Genomic DNA, 26498 nt, shown 5'->3' with positions numbered 1-26498 from the left:
CTGCGGGTCCTGCGAGGGCAGCCAGGCACCAAGATGGCGCCTTCGCCTCTGGCCCGTCTCCAGCCATGGCTGTCCCTGTGGTCCATGGAGCCAGCCCTTCTTCCAGGGACGTCCAGGCTGGAGGGCAGAAGGAATTAGGCCTCCAGGGCCCAGGCTGTTTGACTTCAAAGCCCCCCATTGTGGGACGGTGGAGGGAGGCCTGGCCCATCTGTCCCCACGTGAAGCGTAGGGACGGTTGGAACTCCCTCCCCACAGAGCTGCACGGGGAAAGTGGAAGAATTCTTTCTATTTGGGGCCTTCCTGGAGGCCTCGATGATCGACCGGAAAAATGGAGACAAGCCAATCACCTTCGAGGTCACCATTGGTGAGTGCTGGGGTCACAGGGTGACGGTTTGGCCCGAGGAGCGGGAAAACGGCAACCCCTCTCCTGAACACCTCGGCACCCATGCAGAGCCCTGTGGACATGCACCCATGCACGCGCGTCCCCCAGCACGGTGGACCCTCGAGCTCCAGCTGGCAGGAGGAAGCCCCTTCCCAGAGAGTAGCCTGGGGGTCTGGGGGGGAGGGGCTGAGCCAATGGGCCTCGTCCTGGCTGGGCCTGGGGCTCAGTCGACCTGGGGGCTTCTAGGGACAACTCGGCAGGCGGGGGAAGGACTTGGAGACCTTTCTCTGGCCAGCGTCCCATCGTGCTGGGCTGGCACCGACGCCCAGGACTGCCCCGTATCCTGGTTTCCCCCATCTCTCCCCGAGCAAAGCAGCTCAGGGATTGGGGATCGGAGCTGGGTGGGGCCTGGCGGGGAAAGGACCCTGGGTCCCCTAGTGGCCTTTCTGCCTCCAGGCAACTACGGGAACGAGGTCGACGGCCTGGCCCGACCCCAGCGGCCGAGGCCCCGGAAGGAGCCAGGGGACGAGGAGGAAGTGGACCTGATCCAGAACTCGAGCGACGACGAGGCCAGCGAGGCCGGGGACCTAGCCTCGGTCTCCTCCACTCCCCCCATGCGGCCCCAGATCACCGACAGGTGGGCCGGGGGACCGGGGGTCCCGGGGCGGGCGGGAATCCCCAGCCTTCAGTTCCTCATCCTCCCAACCTCTCCTGCCCCAGAAACTACTTCCACCTGCCCTACCTGGAGCGCAAGCCGTGCATCTACATCAGGAGCTGGTGGCCGGACCAGCGCCGCCGCCTCTACAACGCCAACATCATGGACCACATCGCCGACAAGCTGGTCAGGGCCAGGCCGGGGCGGGGCTGAGCGCTGCAGGGCGGGGCTTGGCCTTGGCATTGGAATCCCCTCCCCACCGCTGTGCACCAGGGGGACGCACCTGTGGCCCCAGCAGGACCTCTGCTCGCCTCCCCCACCCCGGGGACCCCAGGAGCGGGACAGGGGCTGGGGGCACCTGTGGTGGAGCCTGGCAACCCTGGCCCTCGTGCTGGGGCTCCCTGCAGGCAGCTGGTCAACCCGCTGCCCCCTGGCCTGAACCCCACGCCACCCCCCCTCCAGCCAAGGTCCGCCCAGCCCAGCGAGTCCCCCACGCCTCACAACCCAGGCAGCGTTGCCCGCCTTCAGGAGCTCCCCCAAACACGGAGGTCCCCAGCATCCAAAAGCAGACCCTGGGAGGGTGGTTGTCCCATCACGGGAACAGATTCCGGGGGTGGCGCCAGGAAGAAGGTGGTCCCGGTTCACCAGGCGCCTCCGATGAACGGGAAGAAGGGATCGGGGAGACTGAGGGGGGTGCGGCTCAGCGCCCCGGGCCCCGCCCCTGTGTCCGCAGGAGGAAGGCCTGAACGACGTGCAGGAGATGATCAAGACGGAGAAGGCCTACCCCGAGCGGCGGCTGCGCGGCGTCCTGGAGGAGCTCGGCAGCGGCTGCTAGTGAGGGGGGCCGGGGGGGCCCGGGGGGTCGGGCGAGGGGGCCCCAGGCCTGGTCTGGGCGAGCCCGGGCAGCCCCCTGGGCCCTGCCTCCTGCTGCTGGGTGGGCTCAGCTAAGCCCCCGCCCCCCGCGCCCCGCAGCCGCTTCCTCTCCCTCGCGGACAAGGAGCAGGGCCACGCGTCGCGCACCAGGCTGGACCGGGAACGCCTCAAGTCCTGCATGAGGGAGCTGGTGAGGACACCTGGAGGGGCCAGGGGTGGTCGTGGCTCCCCCCCTCCATGGCAGCCTGAGCTGCTCCCCGCTTCCGCCCCCCAGGAGAGCATGGGGCAGCAGGCCAGGAGCCTGCGGGCGCAGGTGAAGCCGCACACCGTGCGCGACAAGCTGCGGCTGTGCCAGAACTTCCTGCAGAAGCTGCGCTTCCTGGCGGACGAGGTGCGGCCCGCGGGGCCCCCTGCCGCCCCCCCGGGGCCCCCCGGCTGGGAGGGGACCCCACAGGAAGCGGGTGGGCGAGGCGGCCCGGCGGCGGGTGGGGGCGCGGGGGCCACCCTGAGCCGCAGCCCCGCGCCCCCGCAGCCCCAGCACAGCATCCCCGACGTCTTCATCTGGATGATGAACAACAACAAGCGCATCGCCTACGCCCGGGTGCCCTCCAAGGACCTGCTCTTCTCCTCGGTCGAGGAGGAGGTGGGCAAGGACTGCGCCAAGCTCAAGACGCTCTTCCTCAAGGTGCCCGGAGGAGCCGGCGCGGGGCAGGGGGCTGGGCCCGGGGGGGCTGCCCCTGGAGCATGTCGAGGGGCCGTCTCCCCTGGAAGGGATGAGCAGCCTCCTCCCTGGGGTCTGGCAGCCCGAGCCCACCCAGAGGGGCCCCTCAAGTAGCAGAAGCTCAGAGAAGAGAAAGCGGGGAGGCGGGGCAGTGTGCAGGGGTGACTGAAGGGGCAGCTTGGACCAAGGCCCAGGGGTGGGGGGTGTACAGGGGTGACTGTGAAGGGGCAGCTCGGACTGAGGCCCGGGGGTGTGGGGGGGCCTGCAGGGGTGACTGTGAAGGGGCAACTTGCACTGAGGCCCAGGGATAGGGGGCATGCAGGGGTGACTATGTAGGGGGGACGGGTAGGGATGACTGTGAACGGGCAGCTCGGACCAAGTCCCAGGGGTGGGGGGGCATGCAGGGGTGACTGCAAAGGGGCAGCTCGCACCAAGGCCCGGGGGTGGGGGGTGTGCAGGGGTGACCGAAGGGGGGCGTGCAGGGGTGACTGTGAAGGGGCAGCTCACACCGAGGCCCGGGGGTGGGGGGCGTGCAGGGGTGACTGTGAAGGGGCAGCTCGGGGGGCCAGGGGGTGTGCAGGGGTGACTGTGAAGGGGCAGCTCACACCGAGGCCCGGGGGTGGGGGGCGTGCAGGGGTGACTGTGAAGGGGCAGCTCGAGGGGGTGGGGGGCGTGCAGGGGTGACTGTGAAGGGGCAGCTCGCACCGAGGCCCGGGGGTGGGGGGCGTGCAGGGGTGACTGTGAAGGGGCAGCTCGGGGGGGCATGCAGGGGTAACTGTGAAGGGGCAGCTCGCACCGAGGCCTCCCCCAGCCCCGCTGCCCGTCCAGCCCCGGGGGTGGGGGGCGCGCTGGGCTCCCTCCGGGCTCCCGGTGACCCCGCGGCCGCCCGCAGCTGCCGGGGAAGCGGGGCTTCGGCTCGGCGGGCTGGACGGTGCAGGCCAAGCTGGAGCTCTACCTGTGGCTCGGCCTCAGCAAGCAGCGCAAGGACTTCCTGGGCGGCCTGCCCTGCGGCTTCCAGGAGGTCAAGGCAGCGCAGGGCCTGGGCCCGCACTCCCTCCCGCCCAGCAGCCTGGTCTACACCAGTGAGCGAGGCCTCCGCGGCCAGGGGAGGGGGGCGGCTGGGGGCCCCCCCCCCCCCCGCTCCCCGCGCCTCAGCCCCGCTCTTCCCGCAGAGAAGCAGGCCTTCCAGCTGCGCGTGCACATGTACCAGGCCCGCAGCCTCTTCGCCGCCGACAGCAGCGGCCTGTCCGACCCCTTCGCCCGCGTCTTCTTCATCAACCAGAGCCAGTGCACAGAGGTGAGGGCCGTGGCGGGCAGAGGGGCGGCTCTGGTCCCTGGGCCGGGGGAGCGGGAGTTTGGCAGATGAAGGGGGCCTCCCGGCAGGAGCTGTGAGAACACAGAGGCCCCTGAGCTTGTGGGGCCCAGACCCCAATGCCTGGCACCCAGGCCACTGGAGGAGGCTCAGCACAGCAGATGGGAGACGCTGGGGGAGAGGCGGGGGCTGACCACCCATTAGCCCTCACGTTCAGATTTCGAGAAGGGCAAGGGAGACCAATGTTCCTCTGGAAGCTTCAGTGAGAGGGGTTCCTCTTGCCCCCAACCCACCACCTCTGACCCGTCTCCCCTGCCCCGCGCCATAGGTGCTGAATGAGACCCTGTGCCCCACGTGGGACCAGATGCTGGTGTTCGACAACCTGGAACTCTACGGAGAAGCGCATGAGTTGCGGGATGATCCCCCCATCATTGTCATTGAAATCTATGACCAGGACACCATGGTAAGGGTGGGTTCAGGGGCCAGGGACCCCCAGCAGCACCACACCCACCCCCTCTTCCCTGTGCCAGCCACCTCCCCCAAGACTCCCCCCAGAGCTGCTAGGCCAAGACGTTTGCTGGGAGGCTGGGGGCCAGGCTGCAGACCAGCCCTCCAGGACATCCTGGGTGTTTTCACTTGCCAAAGGGCTGCCAGTGCAGAGTACCAGAATGAATTTTATAAAGGGGATTTATTTGGGGCAAAAGTTTAGAGTTCCAAGGCTGTGAAAAGTCCAGTTGAAGGCATAATAAGAGGTGCTTTCTCACCAAAGTCAGCTGCCATGTGTTGAAGCAAGATGGCGGGCGATCTCTACCTGGTCTCTCCTTCCCCTCCGGCCTTGCTCTCTCAGGCTCAGCTGCTCTACTTTCTTCCTGATTTCAGCTGCAAGCTGGCATAGGGCTTGTCTCTTAGGGCTTTCTCTATCAGTCTCTGCTGTTCTGCTGTCTTCCCAAGTTCAACTGTAAGCTACCAGATGTACAGCAGGGCTGGTCTCCTCCTGAGCTGCACCCTGGCCCAGCCTCTCAGAGCTTCATGCTTAAGCCACCCTCTCTCTTACTCGACAGGATCAAACATGGCAGTTCCCTTTTCCCTCTGTCCATGTGAGTCCATTTACATCAGACCCAGCAAAGGGGCAGGGACTCGACCTGAGCCAAGCCTCATTGAGGCAGCCCAATAAAAAGCCCCAAACGGATCTTAACAGTAATCCCCTCAACTGAAATTAACGCAGCCAGAGGGTATCATACCCAGAGGAATAGTTTAGTTTACAAACAATCTTTCTCTTTTGGGGATTCATAAAATTATCTCAAACGGCCCCACCAGGTATCCCCTGCCCTGTCCCTACAGCCTGACCTCTTCCCAACACTGGGGGCTCTGGAGTCTCAGGAATGCCAGAGGGCCCCCACCTCCTGGACAGACCAAGCTCAAGTCCCATCTTCGGATGTGTTAGCAATTCCTGCTGTCATCAGCCTTACCCACTCCAGGGGTCCCCTGGTTGCCCCCCCCCCCCATACTCACCACAGTCAGAAACAGCCTCCCAGCTCTCCATGGGAGACTCGGCCCTGGGGGACGGAAGGATTAGGGTGACCCCTCAAGCCACCCTGCTACCCACCACTTCAGCTACAGAGGTGCCCTGAAGAGGGCCCAGGACCAGAGCCAGGAGGGCCTGACTTCCAGTGCTACTTCTGCCACTCGTGGGCCACACGACCTCAAGAAGCCATTGGTGCACCCTGAGACTCAGTTTCCCCTGACCGTGAAATGGGGTGATCACACCTGCCGCCTTAGAACGAGCTCACAGGGTCGTGGTGAGAACTAGAGGAAATCGCGGTCATCTCGGTTGTTCGTTGGGACAGGGCAAAGCCGACTTCATGGGCCGCACCTTCGCCAAGCCCCTGGTCAAGATGGCGGACGAGGCGTACTGCCCACCCCGCTTCCCGCCCCAGCTGGAGTACTACCAGATCTACCGCGGCAACACCACGGCCGGAGACCTGCTGGCTGCCTTCGAGCTGCTGCAGGTGGGCCAGGGGGCCCGCGCCGGGGCCAGGCTAGCAGCCTTGGAGCCCCCCACCTCCCTGCCCCGGAGTTCTCCGTGCAGAGAGCTCCTGGGAAAGCCCCTCTCTCTGCGCTCCCCAGCACCTAACTCTGTGACCCCCAACTCCCCAGATTGGGCCAGCAGGGAAGGCCGACCTGCCCCCCATCAACGGCCCGGTGGACATGGACCGAGGACCCATCATGCCCGTGCCCATGGGCATCCGGCCCGTGCTCAGCAAATACCGGATTGAGGTACCCAGCCCCTCCCACCCAGCTGGGCCCCTGCACCCACTCCACCCCCAGCCCCATGTGCCTCCAAACCCTCTTCCTTGCTCCCTCCAATGCTCTCCTGCCGAGAGTCACATGTGCATGTCACCCTACTGGCAGTCAAACCCCAGAGCTGGAGGGGATCTTCAGCTCCCGCAGGCCACGCCTCATCTTTTCAGATGAAGAGACGGAGGGCCCAGGAGGATTATGACTTCCCCAGGGTCATACCTCAGGACCTGGAATTCCCTCCTGCCCCCTTCCTCTGCACCCCCTCCACACCCCTGCGCCCCCACAGACCCAACCTCGGCCCCTACAGTTCTCAGGCTGCTCCCCATTCGGGACTCTGTCCTCTGACCCACTGCCCAGCCCACTCTGGTTTCTTCCAAATGGCCCCACCCCCTGCCGGCACCCTTGACGGACGGGCTGTCCTCCCGCCATCCCCACCAGGTGCTGTTCTGGGGCCTGCGAGACCTGAAGCGGGTGAACCTGGCCCAGGTGGACCGGCCGCGGGTGGACATCGAGTGTGCAGGGAAGGGGGTGCAGTCGTCCCTGATCCACAACTACAAGAAGAACCCCAACTTCAGCACCCTCGTCAAGTGGTTTGAAGTGGTGCGTGGAGGTGGCAGCCGGGCAGAGCCGGGTGCGGGTGGTGGCCGGGCAGAGCCACGTGGAGGTGGCAGCAGGACAGAGCTGGGTGTGGGTGGCGGCCGGGCAGAGCTGGGTGTGGGTGGCAGAGCCGGTGCGGCTGGTGGTTGGGCAGGGCCGGGTGTGGGTGGCAGAGCCGGTGCGGGTGGCAGGGCGGGTGCGGGTGGCGGTTGGGCAGAGCCGGGTGCGGGTGGCAGGGCGGGTGCAGGTGGCGGTTGGGCAGAGCCGGGTGCGGGTGGCAGGGCCGAGTGCGGGTGGCAGTTGGTCAGGGCCGGGTGCGGCCGGGGGGCTGGGCGAGGCCGCGTCCCCTGGCCCTCCGTGGAGGCTTGGGCCCCGCTTCACGCCCCCAGGACCTCCCAGAAAACGAGCTGCTGCACCCGCCGCTGAACATCCGCGTGGTGGACTGCCGGGCCTTCGGCCGCTACACGCTGGTGGGCTCCCACGCCGTCAGCTCCCTGCGGCGCTTCATCTACCGGCCCCCCGACCGCTCGGCCCCCAGTTGGACCACGGCGGGTACGGCCGGGGGTGGGGGGCCAGGAGGGCAGGAGGGCAGCGCCCGTCCTGGGGCCAAGGACGGCTGCCCGGGGCCGCCCCTCACGCCGGGCCCAGAGAGGGCCGGGGCTGCGGTCAGCTTCCCGGCTGGCGAGGGCCTCGGCCCCCCTCCCGCCGCTGCCGCCTGCTCTCTGGCTCCCTTCGCCCCCCCCTTGCCCCGCCCGCCTCCCTCGGCCGCCCTGCCCCTGCCCTCTGCCCTGGGAGAGTTCCAGAACCAGCTCTGGGACTCCGTCCTTCCTGCCCTCCTCGGCTCTCACTGTCGCTCCTGCTCCTCCCTCCATCTGTCGGCCTGCCTATCCGTCTCTCTGTCCAGTCCGGCCTCTCCGGGGTGTGCTGTGCAATGGGGGCCCCTCCTGTCACCCCACAGGGGAGGTCGTGGTGGACATGGAGCCAGAGGCGCCCATCAAGAAGCTGGAGACCATGGTGAAGCTGGACGCGGTGAGGCGGGTGGCGCGGCTGCGTGGCTCTGCCCGCGGGAAGACAGTTGTCCCGCCTCCCCTGGCACTGTCGAGTGCCGGCCCTGCTGGCACACGCACACGGCGCCACCTGACCCCACCCTGGGGCACAAGACCCTCAGCTGTGCGTGCGTGGGCGCCAGGGCAGCCAGCGTCCAACAGCTGGTGGTGATATTTTTACTCCAACTAATGGCGGCGTAGGCAGCGGTCCCTCGTGGAAACGCCCCAGTTTCCTGTCCAGGGCCCCTGCGTGCCCGTCATCGCCGAAGTCGCACGCTCTCCAGGCCTGGGTTGGGGCGGGATTTCCAGGTGGAAGCGCCTCATCCGTCTTGGCTGGGGGACCAAGGCTGTTTATCTGCCGGGGGGACGCAGAGGAGGGCAGGATGGGCCCGGCCTGCGTGAGGCACCCTGAGCGCAGACGGGCCTGGGTCCGGGCAGCCTGCTTTCTCCCTGCCGCCTCCCCCTGGCCGCGCCCCGACCTGGCACGCTTCCCGCAGCCTGGGCGAATTGTCCCTTGACCTGTGACCCTTGACCCTGGAGGGTCACAGCCGGCTGGGGGTCTAGCTGAGAAGCGGAGGAGAGTGGGAGCTGAGCCTGGGCCACCTCCAGCAGTCCCGCTGCCCCTCCGATCCGTTCCTCCTCTGGGGGCAAAAAGCCCCTAATTTCAGGCCTCCAGCAGAATAGGTGGGCGACGGCGCTGGCCTGAGCGCCCCCAGGCTCCAGGAAACCCCGTGGCCCAAGGGCTCTGGTGGGTGCTCGGCCAGCACCCTCTTGAGCTGCGTCACCGTGTGCGTCAGCCTAAGGTTCAAGGCCCCTGCCCCCGCCTGCAGGGGCCCGTGTCCCTGGGCCCCTTCCGTGCGCCCCGGAGCCTGCCCTGCTCAGCCCCAACTCTGGCGGAGAGCACCCGGGGAACGCAACGCCCGTTCTGACCCGGCGGCACCCACCCTTGATCATTTTCTAAAAGCTCCCCTGACGTGCGCCCAGGTCCCAAACCACGGTTCTAGGAGACGTCAGAAACGTCTGTGAGGTCGATTTTTTGCACACTCACCCGTGTGCTCTTGAAGGTGCAAAATCAGCCTTGTGAGAACCAAGGCCTTGGCTCCCAGCCAACCCCCCTCCCGCCGCCTGCGCTGCGGGCCCCGAGGCGCTAATGCTGTCCGTGTCTCCATTCCCTCCGCAGACGTCGGACGCCGTGGTCAAGGTGGACGTGGTGAGTCCAGGGTCGGGGGAGATCGCCCTGCACCGTCGGGACAGGGAACAGGGCACCAAGGGACCCGGCCTTGGGGACTCCGGTGTCCACCCCGCCTTGGCCACTGGCTCACGCCAGGCAGGTCGTGACCCTCTAGGGGTCGTGTCCCCTCCTCCGCTTAATGAGGTCCTGCCCCTTTGCCTCGGGTGTCCCCTCTGAGCCTCGTGGAACCCAGGGTTTCCTGGGAACAGATGGCAGGGTGCAGGTGGGGACCCCGAGTTGGCCCCAGGACTCTGGACCCGCTCTCCACCCTACAGGCTGAGGAGGAGAAGGAGAAGAAGAAGAAAAAGAAGAAGGGCACGGCTGAAGAGCCAGAGGAGGACGAGCCGGATGAGAGCATGCTGGACTGGTGGTCCAAGTACTTCGCCTCCATCGACACCATGAAGGAGGTGAGGCTTCAGGCACGGGGGGACCCGGCTCCACACTCAGACCCTCCCGTCCAGCTTCCTGCCCACTCCCCACCGTGACGAGCCAAACAGCCTCCTAGGGGCCATGGGAGCCCAAAGAGTGGACGTTGCACCTGCCCTCGAGGAGGTCTCCGTTTACCGAGCAGCACGGGCACAGCAACAGATCATCAGGAGTGTGATGACCAGGCGCGGCCGTGCCAGGGGCGGGCAGGGAAGGCTTCACAGAGGAGGCAGCCCAGAGACAAGGGGAGGCACGTTTCAGAGGCCAAAAGGGAGCAGCTCCTTCCTGGTAGCGCTTACACAGCCTCTTCACGCTGTCCGTTTTTAAATTCTGAAATGGGTGCACACCTGGGAGGGTGGAGGTGCACGGGAGGCTCTCTGCTCATCCAGGCGGGTTTTGACATCTTCTGCGTTGAGGTCGTGGGGGCTGGGGGTCCCTGCTAAGATGGGGCTCAGAAGCAAGGCCCAGGCTTGAGGCACCCCTAAAATGGAGGCCCCAGTCCTCGGTCACGAATTTTCAAGCCTGCCTTATCCGCCAGGTGCCCCCATACTCGATACACTGCTGTCACCTCGGGGCACCCTTTGCCGGGGATCCCCACTGCCTTTCTCTGGCTGGCGCCCCTGCTTCCTGTCTCCCTTGGATTCCTGTTCCTCGCTTGCTCGTCCCTGGTTTCAGGAAGGCACACCCAGGAGCTTCCTGCGAGGAGCGCCAGGGAGGTTAAGCTGGTTCAGCTCTGGCTTTTTGTGTTCCTTTCACACATGAGTGATCATCAAGTCAGAAGTCATTTTTCTTTGCAGTTTTGAAGGATCGCCTTGCACTTTTCTTACTTTCTGAGTTGCTGAGAAATTCAAAACCTTTCTGATTTCTGATTCTTCTTGCCCTTTTTTCTGTTCCTTATTTTTTGTTGTAGTAAAGTATAACATACAAGTTGCTATTTTAACCATTTTTAAGGGCACAAGTCAATGGCATAATTTACATTCACAACGTTGAGTAACCATCACCATTTCTAAAGTTTTTCATCACCCCAAACAGACTCTGCACCCAGTATCTCCATCCCCCTTTGCCTGCCCTGTTTTCTTCTCTATGCATTCGCCTGGTGTAGATATTTCCTGTAAGTGGAATCACACAATATTTGTTCCTTTGTGTCTGGCTTATTTCACTCAGCCTAGTGTCTTCAAGGCTCATCCATGTTGTCTCATGTATCAGAACTTCATTCCTTCCCATGGCTCAATAATAGTCCATTGTACGTATACACCACATTTTGTTTATCCATTCATCTGTTGATGGAACTTTGGGTTGTTTTCACCTTTGGCTGTTGTGAATAATGCTGCTATGAACATAGCAATGCTGCTATGTACAAGTATCTGTTAGAACACCTGTTTCCAGTTCTTTGGGGTATATACATAGAAATGGAATTGCCATGTTATATGGTAAATATATGTTTAACATTTTGAGGAACTTCCAAACTTTTATACAGCAGCCACACCATTTTATATCCCTTCCAGCAATGCATGAGAGTTCCAATTTCTCTGTATCTTTGCCCATACTTGTTATTTTTCCTTTTTTTAAAAATTTATTTCTCTCCCCTTCCCCTCCCCACCTCCCAGTTGTCTGCTCTCTGTGTCCATTCACTGAGTGTTCTTCTGTGACCGCTTCTATCCTTATCAGCGGCACTGGGAATCTGTGTTTCTTTTTGTTGCATCATCTTGTTGTGTCAGCTCTCCGTGTGTGCGGTGCCATTCCTGGGCAGGCTGCACCTTCTTTCATGCTGGGCGGCTCTCCTTACGGGGCTCACTTCTTAGCATGGGGCTCCCCTACACGGGGGACACCCCTGCATGGCACAGCACTCCTTGCACGCAACAGCACTGCACATGGGCCAGCTCCACATGGGTCAAGGGGGCCCGGGGTTTGAACTGTGGACCTCCCATATGGTAGGTGGATGCCCTATCCATTGGGCCAAGTCCGCTTCCCTCCATTTTTTTTTATAGCCATCCAGGCAAATGTGAAATGGTATGTCATTGTTTTTATTCACATCTCCCTAGTGACTAATGATGTTGAGCATCTTTTCAAGTGCTCATTGATCATTTGTAGTATCTTCTTTGGAGAAACATCTATTCAAGTCTTTTGCCCAAGTTTTAATTGGTTTGTTTGTATTTTTGTTGAGTTGTAGGAATTCTTTATATATTCTGGATATTAAATCCTTATCAGATATGCACTTTGAAAATACCTTCTCCCATTTTATAGGTGATCTTTCACTTTCTTGATAATGTCCTTTGACGCACAAAAGTTTTTTATTTTTTTTAAAGATTTACTTTTTTTATTTATTTCTCTCCCTTCCCCCTGTTGTCTGCTGTCTGTGTCCATTCACTGTGTGTTCTTCTGTGTCTGCTTGCATTCTTGCCAGCAGCACTGGGAATTTGTGTCTCTTTTTGTTGCATCATCTTGCTGCCCCAGCTCTCCGTGTGTGTGGCTCCACTCCCGGGCAGGCTATGCTTTTTTCGTGCAGGGTGGCTCTCCTTACAGGGTGCTTTCCTTCCACGTGGGTCTCCCCTAATCAGAGGACACCTCTGTGTGGCATGGCACTCCTTGCGTGCATCAGCACTGCATGTGGGCCAGCTCACCACATGGGTCAGGAGGCCCAGGGTTTGAACCCTGGACCTCCCATGTGGTAGGCGGATGCTCTAGCAGTTGAGCCAAATCCGCTTCCCAAAGTTTTTTATTTTAATGATATCCAATTCTTTTGTTGCATATGCTTTTTGTATCATATTTAAGAAACCATTGCCAAACACAGATACAATGAAAACTGCCCCAATTTTCTTTGAAGAGTTTTATAGTTCTAATTTTATATTTAGGTCTTTGATCCTTTTTTTTTTTTTTTTTTCAGGTACAGGGCCGGGGAATGAACCCAGGACCTTGTATGCAGGAAGCTCCCCTCTTTGATCCATTTTGAATTAATTTTTATATATGGTGGGAGGTAGGGGTCCAACTTCATTCTTTTGCCCATGGATATCCAATTTTCCAAACACCAGCAGTTGAAGAGACTGTTCTTTCCCCCTATTGAATGGTCTTAGCACCCTTGTCTATAATCAATTGGCCATATCTGTGAGAATTTATTTCTGGGCTTTCAATTCTATTCCATTGGTCTATAAGTCTATCCTTATGCCAGAAATATACTGGGATTTTTTTTAATACTTAGCTTTTTAGTAGGTTTTGAAGTAAGAAAGTATGAGTCCCCCAACTGTTCTTTTTTTTTTTTTAAGATTTATTCTTTATTTATTTCTCTTCCCCTCCCCACCCCCAGTTGTCTGCTCTCTGTGTCCATTCACTATATTTTCTTCTGTGTCCACTTGCATTTTTGTCAGCAGCACTGGAAATCTGTGTCTCTTTCCATTGCATCATCTTGCTGTATCAACAATCCATGTGTGCAGCACCATTCCTGGGCAGGCTGAGCTTTCCTCACACGGGGTGGCTCTCCTTACGGGGCGCACTCCTTGCACGTGGGGCTTCCCTATGCGGGGACACCCCTGCGTGGCACGGCACTCCTTATGCGCATCAGCACTGCGCATGGGCCAGCTCCACACGGGTCAGGAGGCCCAGGGTTTGAACCCTGGACCTCCCATGTGATAGGCGGACACTCTTATCAGTTGAGCCAAATCCACTTCCCCCAACTGTTCTTTTTCAAGATTGTTTTTGGTCATTTGGGGTCCCTTGCACTTCCATATGAATTTCAGGGTCAGCTTTTCCATTTCTGCAAAAAACACCATTGAGATTTTGATAGGAGTCACATTGAATTTATCAGTTTGGCAATATTGCCAGCCTAACTATTTTCTTCTAATACATAAGCATGGGATGTCTCTCCATTTATTTAGGTTTTCTTTAATTTCTTTCAACAATGTTTTGTAGTTTTCAGTTTCACCATGTGCAAGTCTTTCATCTGCTTGGTTAACTTTATTCCTTGTTATTTTGTTATTTCTCATGCTCTTGTAAATGGAATTGTTTTCTTAATTTCCTTTTCAGATTGTTCATTGCCAGTGTATAGAAATACAACTTATTTTTCTGTATTGATTTTGTATTCTGCATCTTTGCTCAGTTAATTTATTAGCTCTAACTAATTGCTCTGGCTAGAACTTCCAGTACTGTGAATAGAAGTGAGTTTTTTCCCATATGGCCTTTATCACTCTGAGACCGTTACCTTTGATTCCTAGTTTATTGAGTGTTTTTTTGAATCAGAAGAGGGTGTTGACTTTTGCATGCTGTTTTGTTTTACTTCTTAGTCACTCTCTCTGTGAAATATTCTTCCTCTATTGCAGGGGTTCTTAAACTTTTTTGTTCCATGGACCCCTTTGCCAGTCAGGTGAAAACCACTGACCCCTTACTAAGCCCACACTATACCACGTATTATTTAATAAATACATCACACCCACACCAACACATCCCTAGAAGGATAATGTCATTTTATTTTAAATTTCAGTTCAAGCTCACAGACCCCTTGTTAAGAACCCCTGCTCTATTGCATGCACTGACTCTGTCTGCTAAGCCAGATTGCAAGTTTGAGGAAGTACATTTCCCTTTGTTTGTCTCTTTTCCACACAGCCTACCTTGCTCAGGGCTCTCCTTCGCTGGCCAGCAGCTGTGTTTCCTCAGTGGGTCCTGAGCTGATTCTGCCCTATTCTATGACTCTTTCTATGACCCAAGCTGTGTGTGATGTTTACCATCCGTATTGGCTAGGACACAGGCTAAGCTGCTATTAGCGAGCCTGTGTGATGTCAACAGAAGGGTGGGGTTAGGCTGGAGTGGTGACTCAGTGGAATCAGGGACTAAGCTACTGCCATCTTGTTACTCACTTACGTATGGTTGCGATGGCTCACACCATGCACAAACTGCAGCCCATGGGAAGGAGTAAAGAGAAGGAGGGAGGCATGCTCCTTTCCCTTTCAGGGTCCAACATATCACTCACACTCACGTTGACCAGAGTCTAGTCCCATAGCCATATTTAGCTGCAAGGGAAGTTGGGAAATGTCATCTTTAGCTAGGTGGCTGTGTGCCCAGCAACCTTTTTAGGAACAGAAGAACAGGTATTTGGAGGAATACTAATAGTATCCCACCGTTACCTCCTAGATTTATATTGGCCAGGCTGGATCCAAGAAGCTGCCTGTTGTCTTATTTTATCTATTCCTGTAATATACATAGGCTGCCACCAGGTGGCGATGGTACCTTGGTTGAAACATTCTGATTTCCTTTCCAATAGGTGAGATATACTGAGTGAAAGAAAATCTTACCAAGTTATACTTTTATAAATTAAAAAAATATTTATTAATACAACTAAGAACATTAAGGTGCATTATTTTGTGTGTGCAAGACATTTATTACAAATTATGAAAGAATATCATCAAAATCTTACTAACTATAGTCTACATCTTACATTTGGTGTATTTTTCCCCCAACCCACCGTATTATTTTTTAAATATATTTTTATTACAGAAGTTGTGAACCTACAAAACAATCATGCTCATGTGCACAATTCCCATACAACACCGCTCCATCAACACACCACAGCGTGGTAGAACATTTGTTACAGATTGTGAGATAATATCATCAGACTATTACCACTAACCATGGTCCACAGCATACATTTGGCACACATTTTCCATTCTCCCCATTATCAACAAAGTACATCTTTGGCATAGAAGCATGACTACTACACTATAGCTGTTAATCACAGTCTGTAGCTCACTCCAGTTGTTTTTTTTCCCAAGCTTCTCCACATTGCTAACACCCTGCAGTGGTGACATACATCAGCTGTAGCTCACAGAAGAACCCTCTTGCATCGATACCATTAACCACAATTCCCATCCATCTCTGGGTTCACTGCGTTATTCAGTCCCTAGATTATTCTCTAGCTTTCTTTCATTTGACATTTACATCCTTAGACTCCCCTTTCCAGCCACATTCCCATTTATAAACCAGCTGTTACTCACTATAATGTGTTGCCATAAACTCTACACATTTCCATACTTTTACAGTAAAGTTCATTAAAACTTCTACATGCATTAAGCATCAGTAGTCCATTTCAGCCCTTCTTTTAGCTCCTTTAAGAATCTACCACCTACCACCAGGTCATGAAGATGTTTTCCTACATTTTCTTCTAGAAGCTTTATGGTTTTTGCTTTTATATTTAGGTGTTTGGTTCATTTTGAGTTAATTTTTGTATAAGGTTTGAGATAAGGGTCCTCTTTCTTTCTTTTAACTATGGATATCCAGTTCCCCCAGCACCATTTTTTTAATGGACTGTTCTCCCCAAACTGGGTGTTTTGACAGGCTTGTCAAAAATCCCCTGAGCACAGATGTGAGGGTGTTTTGTAAGCATCAGTTTTGTTCCATTGGTCTATGTAGCTGTCTTTATGCCAGTACCATGCTGTTTTTACCACTGTAGCTAGGTACTACGAGTTAAAGTCCAGAAGTAAGAGTCTTTCAACTTCAGTTTTCCTTTTTAAGATGTTTCTGGCTATTTGGTACTCCTTACCCTTCCAAATAAAGTTAATAATGGTGTTTTCTATTCGTTTTTTTAAATGCTGGTGGAATTTTTATTGGGATTGCTTTGAATCTTTATATCAATTTGAGTAGACTTGGCACCATAATCTTGGAATGTTCTTCCAATTATTTAGGTCATTTTTTATTTCTTTTAACAATGATTTATAGTTTTCTGAATACAAGTGCTTTACATCCTTGGTTAGGTTTATTCCTAAATATTTGATTCTTTTAGTCACTATTGTAAATGGAATTTTTTCCTGACTTCCTACTCAGATTGTGTATTACTAGTGTCTTTTAAAGTCTATTTCACCTGATCTAAATATAGCTACTCTGACTTTGTTGTTGTTGCTACTACATGTGTAGAATATCTTTTTCCAGCCTTTCACTTTCAATCTATTGGTATCCTTGGGTCTAAAATGAGTCTCTTGCAGACAGCATATAGATGGGTCACATTTTCTTATCCATTTTGCCAGTCTGTGTCTTTTGATTGGGAGTTTAATCCATTAGTATTCAATGTTATTACTGTAAAGGTACTTCTTGTTTCACCCTTTTGATGTTTGGGATTTATCTATCTATTTTATTTTCACCACTCTTTTGACTTTTAGTTTCTTTCACTGATACTATCTTCATTTCTAGACTCTCTTCCAAGTCTCTCTCTCTCTTCTTTCCAGACTGTAGTATTTCCTGCAGGCCAGTCTCTTTGTTATAAACTCTCTCTGTTTCTATTTATCTGTGAATATTCTAAACTTGCCCTCATTTTTGAAAGACAATCTTGCCATATATAAGATTCTTACCTAGAAGTTTTTCTTTTGCATTATCTTAAATATATCATACCATTGTCTTCTTGTCTCCATGGTTTCTGATGAGAAATCAGCACTTGATCTTTTTTGGTATCCCTTATATGTTATGTATTGCTTTTCTCTTTTTTTTTTATTTAATTAAAGTTAATAGATCACAAGGAATGTTACATTAAAAAACATAAAAAAACAAAAAACGTAAGAAGTTTCCATATATCCCACTCCCCACACCCCATCATTTTTGTAAATTGTATTTTTTGAAGATATATACATCACAAAAAAAATGTTACACTGAAAAATATAAGAGGTTCCTGTATACCTCCACTCCTCCCACACCAACAACCTCCCTCATCATTCATTGCTTTTCTCTTGTTGCTCTCAGTATTCTCTCTTGTCTTTGGCATTTGGCATTCTAATTACTATGTGTCTGAGAGACACACGTGTCTATCTGGATTTGGATGGGAGTATCTTGTGCTTCTTGAACACATATCTATGCCCTTCAGCAGGGTTGGGGAATTTTCTACCATTATTTCTTCAAATATTCCTTCTTCCCCTTTTCCCTCCTCTTCTCCTTCTGGGACACACACAACACATATGTTCACACATCTCTTGCTATTATTTAGTTCCCTGTGACTTTAATTTTTTCCATTCCTTTTTTCATCTGATCTGTTCTTTCGTATGTTCACTTTGGGAGGCCATATATTTAAGCTCACCAATCTTTTCTTCTGCCTCCTCAAATCAGCTGTTATAGGACTCTAGTGTATTTTTTTTTCATTTATTGCACATTTCATTCCTGTAAGATCTGCTATTTTTCTATGTATGCTTTCAAATTCTTATTTGTGCTCATCCCATGTCTTCTTAATATCCTTAATCTCTTTAGCCATCTCATTGAATTTATTAAGGAGATTTGTTTGAATATCTGTGATTAGTTGGCTCAACTCCTTTATGTCATCTGGAGGCTTACCTCGTTCCTTTAACTGGGCCATATCTTTCAAAAGGGGCATTATTTTTTAATGCTACATAATTTAAAATATCATAAACCTCCATATTCCACACATTATAAACTTTTTTAAAACCCATTTCAGCAGAGCATATCATGGGTTTAGATTCAGAAGGAAGCAGTTTCTGCTTCCAGTGCATTTAAGACTGGTTTGGGACCACAGTAAGAGGTCAACAGATCCCTCCTCAGGAAATCCACTTTCCTTCCTCCTCACCTGCCTCATCTTTTGGCAGCAACTTCGACAGCAAGAGTCCTCGGGAATTGACTTGGAAGAGAAGGAGGAGATGGACAACACTGAGGGTGAGCCCTGAAGCCCTGAAACCCTGGATCTCTGCCTCCTGCCCCCCACCCCCACCCCCAGGCGGTCAGCTCCTCTGCTTGCCACAACCAGCTGCTTCTCTTTTTCCCTCCTTTGGGCCCCTCCAGCTGCGGCATCCAGGGACAGCCATCATCGGATGTCCCGAGGCACCAGGGAATAGGCTTAGGCCCTTATGGAGAATGACTTTGACTTTGACTCTGACCAGTTGAGCAAACACAGTGACGGGCAGACATGTACAGCCACAGAAGGTCAGAGTTGGGAGGGACCTCGGAGCCTATCCCATCCAGCATTTCCCAGACCTTTATCCTTGGAACAATATTAATGGGTATTTCTGGAGGGAAGATAGGATTCTGTGGTCAAATAATTGGGGACACACTGGGTTAAACAAGCTTAAACAGGTTGCTTTGCTGCAGGACTTCTCAGAGCCTTTAGTATGCAAACGTATGTTCTAAATCGCTAAAAGGATGACACAACATAAAATATTTTTCCAGCTCATTTGACCACAATACCCTTCCTTCTAAAGCATGCCAACACCATCTACACCTGGCCTTCTGCTGAATATAATTTGGGAAAGGCCAATATAGAACAACCCTCTCACTGTTACAGTCGAGGAGACTGTGAGGCCAGAGAGGAGAGCGAGCTGACACAGTGCTGCACATCTACAGGCCTCCTGGCTCCCAAACCTGTGCTCCTTTCCTGCCCGACTCTGCCAAGGGCAAAGGGCTCCCCAGGCACACACATGAGGCAAGCATCTCGAGGTTTCCGCCTGCATTTCACCCAGCACACCGAGTCCTGAGAAGGAGAGTGACCTCTGGAAATTGGTGGATCTCGAACCCAGGCCTTCCTGGTCAGGACGTCTCCCTCCTGCCTCTCCACACTGACCGGGGCTTCCTTTTGTTTCTGGCCAGGCCCGAAGGGGCCCATGAAGGGCAAGGAGAAGGCGAAGGCCGCAAAGGAGGACAAGAAGAGGAGGGTGCAGGGCGCGGGCCCCAGCCAGGGGTCCGAGGCCCCCGAGAAGAAGAAACCCAGGATTGATGAGCTTAAGGTGAGAGCCCGGGTACAGACCAGCGGGCGGCTGGGGGCCGGGGGTGGCAGGCGGCGAGCAAGTGGGGCAGGCCCCAGACCGTGGCCGGGCATCCTCCCCCTGATGGGCCAGGCCGGCTCAGGTGTACCCCAAAGAGCTGGAGTCGGAGTTCGACAACTTTGAGGACTGGCTGCACACCTTCAACCTGCTGCGGGGCAAGACGGGGGACGACGAGGACGGCTCCACCGAGGAGGAGCGCATCGTGGGCCGGTTCAAGGTCAGGCCCCCGAGCCCCAGGCCCTGGGCCCTGGGCCCAGCTCTCTTCCCCACCCCAAGGCCAGAGCGACGGTCAGGGGCAACCATCAGCCGTCCTGGTGTTAAAATCCGAGATGTGTCCCTGCTGGTGGGTAAAGGGCACCTGAGCCCCGCAGCTCCCCCTGCTGCCCGCCCCCCCCCTCCAGAAGCCCCGGACCCCCGTATGATCCAGCAACTAATAGGTTAGGGCCCTGCCCGGCAGGATCAGCTCCTGGGAGCTTTGGGCCACTTGGAATGCCCCCCCTGACACTCCCCGGCCGTGCCACTTCCCAGGGCTCCCTCTGCGTGTACAAAGTGCCACTCCCAGAGGACGTGTCCCGGGAAGCCGGCTACGACCCCACCTATGGCATGTTCCAGGGCATCCCCAGCAACGACCCCATCAACGTGCTGGTCCGAGTCTACGTAGTCCGAGTGAGACCCCACCCCGGTCTCCCCGCTCCTCCACCAGGGAGGGTCTGCAACAACTGGACTGGGGGTGCCAGAGAGACCCCGTCCCCCGACTTTCCTATTGGAGAAGGCCAAGGCCCAGAAAGGGGAAGCAACTTGCCCAGGGTCCCACAGCAAGTCTCCTGACTCTTGTCCAGTGCCCCGGCCCCTGCCCCTCCCCACCACGGGACTGCCGGGGAGCGGGCCAGGGGCTCCTGGAGACGGGGAGGGGGTGGGCTTCGGAGGGGCCTGCTCGGGCAGCACCCACCCCCATCCCAGGCCACAGACCTGCACCCCGCGGACATCAACGGCAAAGCCGACCCCTACATCGCCATCCGGCTGGGCAAGACCGACATCCGGGACAAGGAGAACTACATCTCCAAGCAGCTGAACCCTGTCTTCGGGAAGTAAGGCCGCGGGGCACCCTCCCTGCCCCAGCCTGGCACCCCCTGCGCAGACGGCCTCGCGCCGCGCCCCGCGGCTCCCCTCAGCCCCCCGCACCCCCTCCGCCAGGTCCTTTGACATCGAGGCCTCCTTCCCCATGGAGTCCATGCTGACGGTGGCCGTCTACGACTGGGACTTGGTGGGCACGGACGACCTCATCGGGGAGACCAGGATTGACCTGGAGAACCGCTTCTACAGCAAGCACCGTGCCACCTGCGGCATCGCCCAGACCTACTCCACGTGAGCAGGCGGGGGGCAGGTGGCGGGCGGGGCGCGCCGGGACCCCTAAAGCCCAGCTCCCCGGCCCGGCCACGTGGGAAGGGTCCTGTTGCACGCCGGGCCCCAGCGCACCCTTCCGGGCCCAGGACTGCTGATTCCAAAGCAAGGGACAGATGCTGGATGTTGTGTGTCCCGCCGTGGCCCATGGGGTGGACTGGGGGAGAGTGGAGACTGCAATGTGGACCACTGTCCATGGGGTGCAGTGGTGCCCCAAAATGTATTCACCAGGTGCAGCGGATGTGCCATGATGAGGGAAGAGGTTGTTGATGCGGGAGGGGTGGGGTGGGGGGTGGGGGTTATATGGGGACCTCTTCTTTTTTTAACATAACATTTAAAAGAAAATAAAGAAGAAGAAGAAAAAAAGCAAGGACAGAGCTGGGGGGAGTCCAAGATGGAGGAGGGGGGCTGGGGACAGGGTGCAGAGAGGAGGGGGCTGGCCTGCCCCCCACGGGCTGCTGAGACCCCCTGACCTCTCCCGGGATCCCATACAGGAGTGTCTGAGGGTCCAGAGGAGGGGGCCCAGGGTGGACGGGGGTTGGGGGGGGGACTGGGTGCTGGGCCTTGAAGGATGGAGGACACTGGACGCGGGGCGGGAAGCAGGGAGGCGGTCTGGGGCGCGGGGGGCTCCCGCTGCTGGCGGGGCCGGGGCAGGTCTCCGGCGGCCCCGGCCACGCGCTCGCCCCCCCGCAGGCACGGCTACAACATCTGGCGGGACCCGCTGCGGCCCAGCCAGGTCCTGGGCCGGCTCTGCAAGGAGGGCAAGGTGGACGGCCCCCACTTCGGGCCCCCCGGGCGAGTCAAGGTGGCCAATCGCGTCTTCATCGGCCCCGCGGAGCTGGAGGACGAGAACGGTACCCCGCGCCGCCCGCTCGCCGGGGCTCTCGGGGACCCGGGCGGGGCGCCCGCTGCCCGAGCCTGGGCGTGAGGGACCCCGAGCCCCACTGCCATCTGCACGGCCTCTGCCCCGACACCCCTCCCACTGCCCCCTCTCTCTACCTCCTTGATGCGTAGGGGGTTATAACCCTTCTGCAGATGAAGAAACTGAGACCCAAAGGGGTTCAGTGACTTATCCAAGGTCACCCGGCTCCGAGGAGGCAGAGCGAGGTGTGGGTCCAGGTCCACCGCCCCCCCCCTTTGCCCACATGGCACTTCCCCGAGAAGCAGGGCGAGTCTGCAGCGGGAGCCTGCGGTCGCCATGGCCTGGCGCTGGGACAGGGAGTGGGCTCCGCCCCTCCCTGACCGTCCTCTCTACAGCCAGCGGGGGTCTCTGGTCAAGGGTCTCCAGGCAGAGGACTCCCAAGAACACAGCCCTCGTGGGCCCCCCGGGGCAGCTCAGACCTTGGGGAGGCCGTTTCTCCCTTTGTGCCTCGGCTTCCCCACCAGTAAACCAGACGTGGGGCAGATGGGCGGTGGCCTAAGTTCCCAGCCCCGCACAGGTCCGTGCTGACCCTGCGGCACCCACAGGTCAGAGGAAGCCGACAGACGAGCACGTGGCGCTGTCCGCCCTGAGGCACTGGGAGGACATCCCCCGCGTGGGCTGCCGCCTGGTGCCCGAGCACGTGGAGACGCGGCCACTGCTCAACCCCGACAAGCCCGGCATCGAGCAGGTGACAGTGGCCTGGCCGGGGTCGGGGCTTCTGGGGCGCATGGGCCCCGTGGGTCCCAACCCTTAAGAGGACTGGGGCCTCCTGCCAGTCCCTGCCTCCCCCAGAGCCCGGCAGGTCCCCCACCCCCACCAAGGCCCTTCAGGGCACCCGGAGGGGCCTGTGTCTTTGCTTCGGGCGGGGCCGTCTCCCTCAGAAGGCCCCTGGGGACACCCTTTGAATTCCTGCACCCCTGGACGAAAGAGGATGAAATGGGTGCTCGGCAGACCACGGGGCAGGGAGAGGAGAGAGGGGAGCTGAGCTTCGTGCGCAGTGGGGAGGGGGGGGGACGAGCCCTGCCACGCCACCCGCTCTCCCTCAGGGCCGCCTGGAGCTGTGGGTGGACATGTTCCCCACCGACATGCCAGCTCCCGGGACACCGCTGGACATCTCGCCCCGGAAACCCAAGAAGTGAGCTGCTGGGGGAGCGGAGGGGGCCACCGCCCTCCCTGCCCTGCACCCCTACCCGCCAGCCCCCGGGCCTTCCGGTGGGAGGCTCCAGCCCCCCAGGGTGATTGCCGGGCCTTGGGGTGGGGGGGCACTGTTGGGTCAGAGAAGCCCATGTCCCCACCCGGCTGTCCACGAGGGAGACGACAACACTCCGGCCTCACCTTCCCCGGGTGCACAGCACCCATGCTCCTACCCGTGCGCCCCATGCCCTCGCAGCTCACCCAAGAAACCCTCCCCTCGGGCACAGGTGCATTCACACCTGGGGTGCAGACCCCGGAAAGCCTGCTCGGCCTCGTCCCCTCAGCCAGGCGGGGTGCAGGCACCCAGCCACCTGCCGCCCTGGGGGATGCCGCCGGGCCACTTTGTCTCCTTGGTCTCAGTGTGCCCGGGATCGAGTCCCGCCAGCTGACGCCCTCAGCCCCGGGCATCAGGGCCGGCTTCTTGGGTAGGCCACCTGTGCTGTCCCCCAGGGCCCCACGCCCAGAAGGGCCCCGTGAGTGGCTTAATGCTCGCCATCACTGTCCTGAAATTCTGGAAAGCGTTTTCACTGTGCGCTGAGCCCTGCGATGACGTAGCCGGGTCCACCTGGGCCAGCCTCCGAGTCTGTGCCCGAGGCCGTGAGCCGCTGTTCCTGGGTCGGCCACCAGGGGGTACCCCAGCCCCTCGTGTCCCCTGAGCTTGGGCTTCCAGTTCTTTCTCTAACCCCAACGAGAGCCCCACTCCAGCCAATTTTTGGAGGACAACGCAGCCCCATCTGAGATGTAACGACCTCATCGACAATGAGGGGGGACAATCCTCTTCGGGGACAAAGACATAGAGGAGACCAGTGTCCCTGGGCTTCCAGGGCGGGCTGCGGGCCTCAGTGTGAACCTCTAAGGCTGGCATGAAGCTTCTACCCCAGGAGACAGGGAAACTGGCCCCTGGCTCTCCAGGCCGCCCTCAGTGCCCCCAGCAGCCAGCGACCTCCCGATCCCTGCTCCCGGCCTGCCTAGAGTCAGCCCCGTGCCCTGGACTGTCCTTCTGTCCCAGGCAGGACAGATTCCTCACAACAGCCAGGCGGGCAGCGGCCTCCCTCGGCGTCCCTCAGCTTCTCCCGCCGCCTCCCTGGGCCGACCCCCACCCGGGGCTGCGGCCCACCCCCACCCTGTCCCCCCCGCTCAGGTACGAGCTTCGGGTCATCGTGTGGAACACGGATGAGGTGGTCCTGGAGGACGACGATTTCTTCACCGGGGAGAAGTCCAGTGACATCTTTGTGCGGGGGTGGGTGGGGGTCCCTGGGCTGGGAGAGGGCTGGGCCGGGCGCGCCCCCTGCCCGGGAGCGGGGAGAGGGAGAGGGGTGGCGGCGGGGGCGGGGGCCCACTGGCCGTGGCCGCAGGTCCCGCGTGCCCGGCGCCCACAGGTGGCTGAAGGGCCAGCAGGAGGACAAGCAGGACACGGACGTCCACTACCACTCCCTCACCGGCGAGGGCAACTTCAACTGGCGCTACCTGTTCCCCTTCGACTACCTGGCGGCCGAGGAGAAGATCGTCATCTCCAAGAAGGAGTCCATGTTCTCCTGGGACGAGACGGAGTACAAGATCCCCGCGCGGCTCACCCTGCAGATCTGGGACGCTGACCACTTCTCCGCCGACGACTTCCTGGGTGCCGAGCGGGGAGGGGGCGGGGGGTGGGGGTGGGCACGGGGGGTGGAGAGGAGGCGGGGGCAGGGCCATGCGCCGGCAGGTGAGCTCGGCGGCCTGCAGGGTGCTGGCAGAGCCCTTGGGGTGCTCCTGGAAGGGGGCAGTCCCCCTGCGGAAGGGCCCTGAAGGAGTCGGGAGACTTCCCAGGCCCAAGGGCTCCTCGTCCAGCCAGGCTTCTGTCTAAACTCCAACTTGCCCCTGAGCCCAGCTCAGGGAGGGCAGGGGGACAGGCACGGGGTATCGGGCAGTGGGCTCAGCCAGCAGGGGCCCTGGGGCCGGGAGCCCCGCCCTGCAGCCCCGAGCTGACGCTGAGGTCGCCGCAGGGGCCATCGAGCTGGACCTGAACCGGTTCCCGCGGGGTGCCAAGACAGCCAAGCAGTGCTCCATGGAGATGGCCACGGGGGAGGTGGACGTGCCCCTAGTTTCCATCTTCAAGCAGAAGCGCGTCAAGGGCTGGTGGCCCCTGCTGGCCCGCAATGAGAACGACGAGTTTGAGCTCACGGTGGGCGCCCCCTCCCGCCCGGGCAGCGGGCAGGGCTGGGGTAGGCTGGGTGCCGGGGCCTGGTGCCCGGCCCGGGCCCTGGGACCTCGCTGTCCGCTCTCTGCAGGGGAAGGTGGAGGCCGAGCTGCATCTCCTGACGGCCGAGGAGGCTGAGAAAAATCCAGTGGGCCTGGCCCGCAACGAGCCCGACCCCCTAGAGAAACCCAAGTGAGTGGCCCTGCCTGGCCCCTGCCGCGCAGGTCCCTGGGGAGTGGGCACCGGAACAGGACAGGAAGGAGGGGCCAGAGCGGGGCCAGAACCTTCCAAGCTTCTTTCCCTCCCTACTCCCCAGGTACCTCTGCCCTCGGCACCCTTCCTTGGCCGCAGCCTCACTGTGGGCGCCTCCTTCCTCCCCTCCCTGTCCCCTGACTCCCAGTCCAGCTCTGAGGGTGAGCCAGGGGTGCCAGGCCCGGCTCAGCTCCTCCCCTAGGGAAGGTCCCGCTGAACAGGCTGATTGCTCTTCCTAGTTTTGCCAAACCCAAGCAGCTCTCGTGGTGGAACTCGGGCTCGGCCAGCCCCATGGCTGGGGAGGTGCCAGGCCTCCAGGCTCAGCCCAGGGTCTGCCTCCTTGGCCGGGCCCCTCTCCGCACCCCGACCGCGCCCCCTCTGTCCTCTCTCCACACTCCCTCTGCTCTGCTCAGCCGGCCCGACACGAGCTTCATCTGGTTCTTGAACCCTCTCAAGTCTGCCCGCTACTTCCTGTGGCGCGCGTACCGCCGGCTGCTCCTCAAGCTGCTGCTGCTCGCGCTGCTGCTGCTCCTGCTCGCTCTTTTCCTCTACTCTGTGCCTGGCTACCTGGCCAAGAAGATCCTGGGGGCCTGAGCCCTGCTGCCCCCCCGGGTCTGGTACTTCTCCCTTCTTCCTGTGTGCCAAGTGCTCGTGAGCTGGGCCGCGTGTGCAACACACACACACACACACACAGCAGCTTGCAGCTTTCAGAGCAGAATCTCAGAACTGGTCATTTCACTTTTTACATATTAGGCCAGCAAGGTGAAATCACTTGCCCAAGGTCACCCGGAAAACGAGGGCAGATCTAGGACTCGAACCTGGGCTTCCAAATTGCCAATCCAGACCTCTCCACATGGCACCACTTCCTCTCCCAGTGACATTCCCGACAGACTTCATCCCAACTTCTTTGGCAGAAAGAAGTTGAGGTGGGGACAAGGAAAGGGGACAGGGTGTGGCAAGGACGGGCCAGCAAGTGCCAGCACTGTTTCCTGCCCTGCGATGGGACGCCATCCCACTCAAGCCTCTTACTAGGCCACGTTCTGAGTGCCCCCTGCCCACTGTGCTCAGCTTTCTCCAACCTCCTTTGGTGAACGAGGAAACTGAGGTTCAAAGCAGCACAAACTTGCCCGTCACAGCTGGGGTTCCACCCTGGTGCCCATCTCCCAAGCCCAGGCTCTGCCACCCCAGTGCACAGAGCCCAGCTCTGGGGGGGCACGGGGTCCGTGTCTTTGAGGAATTGGCAGGGAAGTGGTTTGAAAAAGCTTATGTAATCCTTCG

At 58.1% G+C, this 26498-nt stretch overlaps 1 protein-coding gene across 1 annotated transcript in view; it reads left to right on the top strand.

Annotated features, from left to right (window-relative positions):
• The window catches only part of OTOF (otoferlin), a 116358-nt gene that overhangs the window by 88716 nt on the left and 1144 nt on the right, over positions 1–26498 (top strand). The window contains exons 17-46 of the mRNA XM_058287741.2: positions 256–364; positions 839–1019; positions 1103–1223; positions 1771–1871; positions 2010–2100; positions 2185–2301; positions 2443–2595; positions 3524–3713; positions 3804–3928; positions 4272–4406; positions 5791–5952; positions 6101–6220; positions 6683–6844; positions 7231–7393; positions 7800–7870; positions 9068–9097; positions 9394–9525; positions 18106–18172; positions 19100–19236; positions 19358–19492; positions 19804–19941; positions 20236–20363; positions 20470–20640; positions 21370–21530; positions 22144–22286; positions 22645–22733; positions 23934–24032; positions 24172–24413; positions 24775–24953; positions 25060–25160. Of these exons, the coding sequence (XP_058143724.1) occupies positions 256–364; positions 839–1019; positions 1103–1223; positions 1771–1871; positions 2010–2100; positions 2185–2301; positions 2443–2595; positions 3524–3713; positions 3804–3928; positions 4272–4406; positions 5791–5952; positions 6101–6220; positions 6683–6844; positions 7231–7393; positions 7800–7870; positions 9068–9097; positions 9394–9525; positions 18106–18172; positions 19100–19236; positions 19358–19492; positions 19804–19941; positions 20236–20363; positions 20470–20640; positions 21370–21530; positions 22144–22286; positions 22645–22733; positions 23934–24032; positions 24172–24413; positions 24775–24953; positions 25060–25160 (3953 nt within the window). The remainder of the gene's footprint in view (positions 1–255; positions 365–838; positions 1020–1102; positions 1224–1770; positions 1872–2009; positions 2101–2184; positions 2302–2442; positions 2596–3523; positions 3714–3803; positions 3929–4271; positions 4407–5790; positions 5953–6100; positions 6221–6682; positions 6845–7230; positions 7394–7799; positions 7871–9067; positions 9098–9393; positions 9526–18105; positions 18173–19099; positions 19237–19357; positions 19493–19803; positions 19942–20235; positions 20364–20469; positions 20641–21369; positions 21531–22143; positions 22287–22644; positions 22734–23933; positions 24033–24171; positions 24414–24774; positions 24954–25059; positions 25161–26498) is intronic.

This window comes from Dasypus novemcinctus, chromosome 25 (assembly GCF_030445035.2).
Source record: "Dasypus novemcinctus isolate mDasNov1 chromosome 25, mDasNov1.1.hap2, whole genome shotgun sequence".
In the NCBI taxonomy this organism is placed as follows: Eukaryota; Metazoa; Chordata; class Mammalia; order Cingulata; family Dasypodidae; genus Dasypus; species Dasypus novemcinctus.
Note: the sequence above shows the minus strand (reverse complement) of the source record. Positions and strands in the feature narration are given on the sequence as shown.